The sequence below is a fragment of the Cornus florida genome, unplaced genomic scaffold (assembly GCF_030987335.1).
Source record: "Cornus florida cultivar Cherokee Brave unplaced genomic scaffold, ASM3098733v1 CherokeeBrave_3.0.0_Hap2_Chr11, whole genome shotgun sequence".
Classification (NCBI taxonomy): Eukaryota; Viridiplantae; Streptophyta; class Magnoliopsida; order Cornales; family Cornaceae; genus Cornus; species Cornus florida.
Window position 1 is genome coordinate 115,838,288 of NW_026775581.1, and position 9,984 is coordinate 115,848,271.

Genomic DNA, 9,984 nt, shown 5'->3' on the forward strand with positions numbered 1-9,984 from the left:
GAGTAATGTTATAAAAAGAGTGTTTTTTTTATTGTCTCTAATCTTTATTTTTCAATCTATATACATATTTTTTCTTTCAATACATTGAGTTGGTGTCGATTCTTGTAGTTTCACAACAACCAAAAGAGAAAAAATAGTATCAGAAAAATAAGAGGATTAAATATTTGGATAAAAATAAAAACACAAAAGGTTATTGAAAGAAAGTTATTAAGAAGAAAACAATAAAACAAGTGTGATTTTTATTTATTTATTTATTTTTTCACACAGCAAGAAGAGAAAAAAGAACTGTAATTAGTTTGAATGTTTAATTTTGGAATATATATATAAAAAATAAATAAATAACAATACAGAGAAATTTCTTGATCTTATAAGATTGTATAAAGTCATAAAGATGCAGTGATTCATAAAAATTTGATCACAAAATAGGAAGTTAAACGTCCTATTTTACCTATCGTTTACAACTTTCACTAATATAACTATTTTAATTCAAAGGTTGCAAAAAAAACGGTCGTCAATACTCTACAACTAAACTACAACAACCAGTAACTTATGAATAAATTTATTAAAACACAGACCTCTAATCTTATGCTCAAATTAAGTCTGTCTCAAAAAAATTAATTAAAAATCAAGCTCAAAAACTCTACTCGTCTCAGATTTTGACTGATTGACATTTGTTCAAACCAGCTAATTAAAGCTCTAAGATATTTTAGGACATGCCCTAATTGCACATGTCGACATCTGGCACTTGGAAAAAGAGAGTAACCTATAAGATGAATGAAAAAAGAGAAGGGCAATTTTATAACCAAACGCGTCGCTATTAGTTCTCAGAGAAAAAGATGAGGTAGGTGATAAGATGGATTGATTGGTTTCTTTAAGGTCCCAATTTGACACTGCAATAAGATATATAAATTATATAAAGACACCTTAAAGTACACACACTCTCTCTCTCTATCTCTCACTCACACACACACACACACACACACACACACACATATGAAGAATGGCGGACATCACTAGAACATCATCAACAACTACTTCTCTGAAAGCCATATGGTTCAATTCTAGTCCCCACTATATCCATTCTCGTACCCACCTCTTCAAATTCGTCAAATTCTTCGACTTCTTCTGATAAAACTTAAAATCACCATTACTATTTACCTTTTTGTAACTTCTCTTTGTTGTGGGTTTGCAAATGGCTGTGGCTATGGCTATGGCTTCTGCTAGTAGCTTTGGGGTTCATTACACTAATTTCAAAGCACTTGAAAAGGGTCCTTTCTCAAGAGCTGCTCTGTTTAGGACCTGGTCTGGCTTCGATCTGGTTCGCCCCCCATTATGCATTTTCACCATAGGAAGGTATGCTTGAATTCACACACACACATAAACACAAATGTGTAGTTGGGTACTTTTTTTATAATTGTTATTGTAACTGAATCAAGACAAAAATTGCATAACTTGTTAGATGGGTGTTCTTGAATTTGGGATTTGGAAATTACCCACAATTAGTCAGGAAATGTAGTAGTAATTGGTACCCAAAGGAGGTGTTATCTTTGTGGGTAAAATACTGAAATCAAGTGCGTTGCTTGTACTGTTCCTAAACAAACTGCTTAGGCTTCTGCAATTTAATCTAGTTGATGGTCCTGATCATTTAATGGGATTTGGAATGTACAAATCTATGTAGTTTGGATTCTCTGAAACTTAGCAAATCCATTGGGTTTGTTTCATTTATCAAGCATTCCAATTTTTTAGCATTTGCCTCCACTTTTGCCAATATTGTTGAAAATTTTACATACGTACACACAATCTTACAAATTATTGCAGTGAAATTGCCTGGTTTTGCATTATTTCTGTGACACATACTTGTATTATATGCTTGTAATATGGGTAATTGATCAATCTACTGCTGAGAAGATTGTTGCACAGTACATTACTTCTTCAGTTAACCATTTCTATTTCTCTCAGCTCCATTACTTAGTCGAGATTTGAAGTCCATTGTATAAGTTAATGTTAGCATTTAGGCATTGTCATGTAGCTTTTGTTGTTTTTTTTTTTTTTTGTGTGTGTGTGTGTTAATACTCTATCTGATTTGGTTGTAGATTGTCATCTTCATTAACTACATTTGTCCCCCGAGCATCATCAGCCACAGCTGTAGAGGTATTGACAAATTTTGGTCCATGTGATTGGTGTTTTAATTGGGCAATGACCAGCTGAAATCCCCTATATTGTCCATTCATTTCTTTATTTTTGATTGGTGGGGTTGGGCAGGATGGAAGTTATCGGGACACTGATAAAATTCCTACTCCTAAAGTAATTATAGACCAAGACTCAGATCCAAATGCAACAGTGGTGGAGATAACCTTTGGTGACCGCCTTGGAGCTCTTATTGACACTGTATGATACCATTTTTTTTTTAAGGATTCAAATATTTGTGATGTCTGTCTTTTACTTTTGTGATTTACAAATTAAATCACTATTTTGCATGCAACTAATGCCTACTGCTCTTAATTTGTTAGCATGTCTTATCTTGTCGTCTGGCTGTATATATATGTGTACTGCAGATGAATGCACTTAAAAACCTTGGGCTGAATGTTGTTAAGGCGAACGTCTATCTGGATTCTTCTGGAAAGCACAACAAGTTTGCCATCACTACAGCGTATGTCTTTCGGGTCTTTCATGCATTTTATATTTGTGTTAAATTCACTTCTTTTGTTGATTGGTAGTGTGCAGTTGATGATTATGATTTTACTACACTAAGTAATTCCTGCAACTGGTTCCTACCCCGAAAAAAAATATATATATTTCCTACAATCAGATAGATCCATCTCTAGGTGACTCCTATTTTCAATATTAATGAATTGCCTTTGATATAATTATTTACTCAATCTCTCCTTTTGTCTATTTTCTTGGAATTTTCTTCTTTTTATCGTATATTTTGGTTCCCGTAAGATTCCAATGCATGGGATGTAATTATCTAATGAGCAAAGCAAGGCATTTTTCTTTTACAAGTTAAAGGTAATTTAAACTAATGTTTCTTAAGACTTGAGATATTTGGATGTTCAATTAGATTTCACTGTAAAGTATGCACACACATAAAGGAACAGAGATGTTTCTGGTGATGAAAAGAAAGTAATATGCTAAAATGACATTGTGTAGGAACTTCTGGTATATGATCTGTCAATCCATCCTTTGCTCAAAATGTGTTTTACATATAAAATGTTGATTGGTTCATCGAACTGATCTCTACGTTGATTCTGATTGCTTTAGTGGTGGGGCTTGTTTGCAGCAATACTGGTAGAAAAGTTGAGGATCCGGAGTTGCTTGAGGCAATTCGTTTGACGATTATTAACAATCTGCTTGAGTATCATCCGGTATTCCTTCTTCGTTATATGTTTCTGTTCTCAATGGCAGAACCAGTTAGAGGACCCCTTATAGGACTTACCTCTTAGAAAATTCTTGAATTTATTGAATTTGTGGTCCAGGAATCAAGTGGCCAATTAGCAATGGGAGCAGCCTTTGGAGTAGAGCCTCCAAAACAGCAGGTTCTGAACCTTTTTCTTCTCTGGGAAAAAAAAAAAAACATTTATGACATTATACAGATTAAATCAATAGAAGTGGAACGTTTATTGTTGTGAGGACAAGTAATTGAGCTTATGTTTTGTTTGAGGTGAAACATTAGTTTTTATGTTTACCCTGCTAAGTTCTAAGTAGTTTAATCTGTATGTGTATGATAGGTATCAATAGCACTCGGTAACTCTCTCTCTCTCTCTGTATGTTCATGCATGAGCGTGTGCTTGTAGTATCTCCTCCCCAAACCGCCCCTCCCTGCGAGTGGGAAGAAAAAATCTTCTATTACTTTTCTACCCATATTTTACAAGTTTCTTGCTTCTAATCAAGGTATTTGTTGATACTCATGAAACAGAATATCGACTTTACCTGGTAAATTACCCATTGTTTTCAATTATTGAAAGAGCGAAGGAAACATTGTAAATGTAGATTTAGGAGCATTTGTCGGGATTTGTTTTTTGTCAAATGATTGATATGACCTAATGATGGGTCCCTATATAATGACAGACATATGTATTCACACTATATTTATCAAGGATTGGGAGCAGCATTTCTTCCTACAATACAATTGTGACATTTGTTATCCAGATATATGGTTTCCTGAATATTTTATTTTATTATTTTTATTTTTTGTGTATTTTGATATTCAAATATTTATTTATTTATTTTTGTGGTATAATTCCTCAGGTCGATGTAGACATAGCAACACACATCAATGTCTATGACGATGGCCCTGAACGAAGGTAATCTGTGGTTTGGTTTACTTCTCAACATAACTGTTTTGTCCACCAAACAATCATTGGCCCCACTGAATTTAGTAATCGTTGGGGGCCAAAGCCCCACATAATTATTTTGGTGATTGAACAAAGAATGAAACTGGCTAATAATGCATTTTGGTTGTCATATTGTAGCTTGCTTTGTGTAGAAACAGTGGATCGCCCTGGTTTACTAGTGGATCTTGTAAAGAACATCACTGACATAAACGTTACTGTTAAATCAGGAGAGTTTGATACTGAGGTAAGGATGTATTCCGTAGTGGCTATTTTCACTCTCTCCATTATTACAATTAGTAGCTTTACAAGAACTTACAAAATTTTGGTTTTGGAACTTAGGGTTTGCTTGCTAAGGCAAAGTTTCATGTGAGCTACAGGGATAAAGCGATCATCAAACCTCTTCAACAGGTAAAACAGTCTATAATAGAGCATTAGAAAACTCATTTTTATAATTTCTCAAATTCAAAATTATAGGTGTTATGGTTGAACAAATTAACATATTTTTTTTGAGGACTGAACCTGCCATCCTTAGGCCAAGCCAAAGCTTTCCGAGCTCCTTAAAAAATTAAATGAGGCTAACCGGCTTATATCACCATTACTTATCTAGAAATGTTTACAACTAGGAAGCACGAACACTTTTCTAGGTGTGTTGTGGCTGCGTTAAACATGGAACACACATGGAACACGTGTCTGACACGACATGTAAATTAGTGATTACATTCATGATAAAATCAGCAAAAATACATTTAATTTGTATCTTGATATAGTGTATTATATTGTTAATTTTTCGATACTTTCCTGCCATGTCTATATCCTTCGTTTTTTTTTTCTTTTTTTTTTTTTTTTTAAATGTCTTATCAGTACCTGAGTACCTTGTTAGTGTCCGTGCTTCTTAGGTTTATAAGTTGCGACATCTAACCCTACAAAACTTGGCAGGTGCTTGCTAATAGTTTACGATATTTCTTGAGGCGCCCATCAACTGAAGAGGCGAGTTTTTGAAACATTGTGGAAGATGACAGTATTAATGGCTATATATGGTTACAACTGATTTTGAAACTATCCACAATCAACCCATTGCCAGAGATTGTCACACGTTTATTACAATAATACTCTTTTGTTTTAAGATGTATGTATACGGACAAACACAGGCACGTGGTTTACAATATCAATCTTGTACTTTACATCATTGTAAAATTATTCACTGTTGTAGGCTTTACCAAGAAGATTGGAATGCAATTTTTTTCCTGAAATATGCAGACATCTCTTAGTTGTTTCTTGTTTCTAAGTCAATTGGTTTTGTTTTCCTTGGATGTCTTGCACAATTGTATAGGTCTATGACTCTATTCTAATTATACTCTCCTCAAATACTTGTACAAATATAATATTTTAACATCTGTGCCCATTAAAAAAGGTTAATTCAGAGGGAAATTATAAGAAATATGAAATATAATATGAATTGCATTTCTTCCATTTAAATAATGAAATACACTTTTCCTTTCTACTATCTTTCTGTTTGTGGAAGAGTTGCTATTATACCTTCTTATCCTTGATTACTAGCATGATAACAGTAAACATTAGAGGTGCAAAAAAAACACCGGATTGAAAGGTTTGGTTTAGTTTTTTCATGGTTCGATTCGGTGTCAATTTTTGTAGAACCGTTATAACCGGTCCAATCCGAACCGTGTGCATCTCTAGTAAACTTAATTTATTCCTTTATTTAATGTTACGTGTTGCGAGAATCGATTATAGCAACATTCACAGACTACTATCACAAGTCGCAATAAATATAATTTCTCTTCTTCATATTCTTTAAGAGTAATGATAGGGGAACAGAAAAGGAATCCCCGAATTGACATCGAATTTGGCGTGATTGGTCATTCTTATCATATGTTAAATAATTATTTTTTGGAAATTGTTTAAGTAGATGAGGTGGACAAAAATATGTCAGATTCGATGCTTATTCGGGATTAATTCTTCGGCTTCCCTATCATTATTCATTCTTTAATTTCTCTTCTTCATTGTGAGTCATAATTTTCAAGATGGACATTTATTTTGGACCGGAGGGATAACATATTATATGTGATGCAAATGCAACATGTACTTATTTTATAAGAGAGAGAGGCCATTATGGGGACAAGAAAGCCCTTGTGGGGACAAGGCCCAAATGGCCCAAAGCTTATTATCAAGTTAATACAGTAACAAAAAGGGCCCAATCCACACGGGCCACACTTGATGTGAACTACTGTCACAACTCAGCAAGTGAAAATTTTAAAGTGAATCCTAGTTAGCCCAAATGAAATGAGATCTTTATTTGAAAAAGATGAAGTACAAATTGCGATATTAATATGTCTAATATTTATTCATAAAGAAAAATGATTCTTAAATCGATTTTTCAAATTGATATAGACGGTGGGTGCGGTCCTTACACGGAGACAGATCAAACTTGGATTTGTCCACTGTAAGTTGTGGAATTTGGTTGGGGAAAGGGTTGATGAGGGCAATGGTCCTCGCAAATTGATTCATTTCCAACCCAACAATTAAGTTGTTTAAAAAGTGGACAACACCAACACTTTATGCCTCCACATGTAGCTTTATAGCAAAATGGGAGGTTGATCTTGCTTTCACTTAATTTTGAAATTCCATCTATGCCTCCATTGCTGTCATTTTCATTGCCTGCAAAGAGAGAGTGAGAGAGGTTATTTATGGAAGTAAAGAAAAAAAGTTGTAAAAGGAGTCCCCGACTGGTTAGGTGATTTTATCAACTTTAACTTTAAAAAACTACTATATGTTGCATTACAATATTTAAAATAAAAATTAAAAAAAATAAAAATTATGAAAATGAATCTAAATGTATGAGAAGACTCATCATGTTTTAAAAAGAGATCTAAATTAAGACAATACTTTCTCAAGCCATGATCATATAATGATTTAATATTTTAAAATTAAACAAAAAATCAAAAATATATATCTTTATATATTTTAAATTGTTCAAACCTGCAATGAATTGAAGAAATAGATTGGTCGACTATTTATTAAAAAAATAAAATTGATTCTAAAAGATTATTAGGCCGATTGAGTTGGCTTATATTATCCACATTCTCATCAAATTTTTTTCAATCAAATAAGAGAAGGAAAAATATGTGAGAAAAAATCAAATAAGAGATGGAAAAAAGAAGAAGATAAAGTTAAAGAGAATATGAAAAAGTTCAACAAATAAATTTGTATTCAATATTTAAGGCTCGTGTAAGGATAATGAAAAAAGAAAACGAAAAGAGAGGGTGAAAAAACATAAATAAATAAAAAGGTTTGAGATATGGATATAAACCTTTTAGCCCCACTATTAAATCTCTATTGATTAGGTTATAATAACTAAAGGAAATAAAATTTTCAGAGAGGTAATAATGTAAAAACAACAAAATGAAAGATAACGACACAGCCTTGGGAAATAGACATATACTCACATTCGTGAGCTGTAAAGAGAGTCAGAAGGATGAAAAAGAAGAGAATCAAATGGGTATAGCTAGTAATCGCCATATATAAAAAGAGTGATGGGGGCGGCGTTTTGGTTGTTCTAAGCTGATGATTTCTTAGTAGGGATGATAGAATTTTATATACGAAATTTGGATTCTAAGATTTGGCCAGTTGGAAAGTATCTACAATATTAATGTTCTTTTTTGTGCATATGTAAAATTATTAAATAATTTCGGATCGTGGACCTTGATCCAGTCTAATCCATAGTTTCTAATAAAAATAAAAAAATCAGGACTTTATAATTAAAAAAAAATGAACCCACATAAGTATAATAAAATAATAATAATAATAAATCTGAGATGAGGTCCAATCAAATCCAAACTCTCCAATTAAAAAAATTAAACGTACAACCCCATCTTTTTTATGCATTTATTATGATTCAAAATTAATTCTATGCATTTATTTTGTGCATATTGGTATCACACTATCACCTCTGCCTCTCAAAATGTTACCATAAAAATAAATAAATTGTATGCATTTATTTTGTCAAAGTGTTACGATAAAAATAAATAAAATTATGTAATTGTATGGTCTACATTGCTAGGTTAATAGACTTGTCTTATATAATTACTACTACGTATTATTTATCTCACTACAAAAGTGTAATATTAATGTTTTTTTTCATGTATGTGTAAAATTATTAAATTTAATGTATATATAAAATTATTAAATGGTTTCGGACCATACACCTGGTCCATCCAATCCATACTTTCTAATAAAAAAAATAGGACTCTATAATTAAAAATTGGACCCACAGAAGTATAATAACATATCACAATATATATATATATATATGAGGCCCAATAAAATCCAAACTCTCCAACTAAAAAAATTTGAAAGTACAACCCCTTTCTTTATATGCATTTATTATGATTCAAAATTAATTGTATGCATTTATTTTGTGCATATTGATCCTCTGCCTCTCAAAGGTGAGGGTGAGTGAGAGGAGAGAATTTAAGTTGGACAAATGAGTGCGAGTGTTTTTATTACGATAAAAATAAATAAAATTATGTAATTGTATGGTCTGTGTTGCTAGATTCATAGACTTGTCTTATATAATTATTATTATTTATCTTTGCAAGAAGCCACCTTCTACTTAAAAAAATAATAATAATAAAAAAAATAGAAAGAAGAAAGTACCATTGTAACAATTTCTTACATGCCTTGAACTACCACAAATTTTATTGTAAAAGATGAGTAGCAGAATATGTTTGTTTACAATTATTTTAAACATCACTTAAATATTTAAAAATGTAAAATTTAATTTCAAATAATCCACAAAAGTGTAATAATATATTATTAAAAAAAAAATCTGAGATGAGATCGGTCCAATCCAAACTCTCCAATTAAAAAATTAACTGTAATAATATATTACAAAGAAACATGAGGCGAAGTGCAATACCATCCAAAAATTATTTTTATGTATTTATTAATGTATGATGCCGATTCAAGCCCATGACTTTAAAGTATAATGAAGCAATATTGCAGTTGTGCCAAAGATTACCATTTCTATACTTTTATTACGATTTTTAAAATTACTTGTATACATTTGTTACGTAAATTGTAGTATCACTTTTAACTCTCAAAGTGAGATGTAAGAGTTCTCATTGGAGGCACATATGCACTATAATATATATTAACACAATAATGTGTATGCCTATAAATCACAATGAGGTATATACATAGACATAGGTGAATGCTTATAGAAAGAGATTGATATTTTTGTGATGAGTTAAGAGCATCTCTAACAGTATGTTAAAATACTTTTTTGTGTAAAATATACATTACTATTTATGATGTTTAAATTTTTTTCATCTCTAGCAGTCTATTAAGATAAATTGTCACATCACCAACGGGTAAAAAGATTATGTATTTTATATAACCTTTTTACACTGTCAGATCAATATATTTCATTTCTCATCCTTCTTTCTCATTCCATTAAAGAATCAACCATATATTAAGTAGGTTTGTAAAAGTTATATGGGGTCCTGGTATGACACATGGTTGGTTGTTATTGGGAGATATATTTTTATACAAAATGTATAAAACAACCGTTGTAGTTAAAATTAAATAATCCAAAATTTTTGTATAAATCCATCATAACACATCAAATTTATAA

General features: G+C 31.6%; 1 protein-coding gene across 1 annotated transcript; it reads left to right on the plus strand.

Annotated features, from left to right (window-relative positions):
* The first annotated feature begins 933 nt into the window (after positions 1-933).
* On the plus strand, positions 934-5,584 carry LOC132286920 (ACT domain-containing protein ACR11). The gene is made up of 10 exons (XM_059789354.1): positions 934-1,353; positions 2,094-2,151; positions 2,263-2,388; positions 2,556-2,650; positions 3,281-3,365; positions 3,477-3,536; positions 4,249-4,304; positions 4,473-4,578; positions 4,674-4,742; positions 5,271-5,584. Exons 1-10 carry the CDS (start codon positions 1,193-1,195, stop codon positions 5,331-5,333), a joined length of 879 nt encoding a protein of 292 aa, XP_059645337.1. The 5' UTR covers positions 934-1,192; the 3' UTR covers positions 5,334-5,584.
* The last annotated feature ends 4,400 nt before the right edge of the window (positions 5,585-9,984 follow it).

Coding starts and splice junctions, on each gene's coding strand:
- LOC132286920 (XM_059789354.1), top strand. CDS start 1,193: ATGGCTGTGGCTATGGCTATGGCTTCTGCTAGTAGCTTTGGGGTTCAT. Junction 1,354..2,093: donor TGCATTTTCACCATAGGAAG/GTATGCTTGAAT, acceptor ATTTGGTTGTAG/ATTGTCATCTTCATTAACTA. Junction 2,651..3,280: donor AAGTTTGCCATCACTACAGC/GTATGTCTTTCG, acceptor GCTTGTTTGCAG/CAATACTGGTAGAAAAGTTG.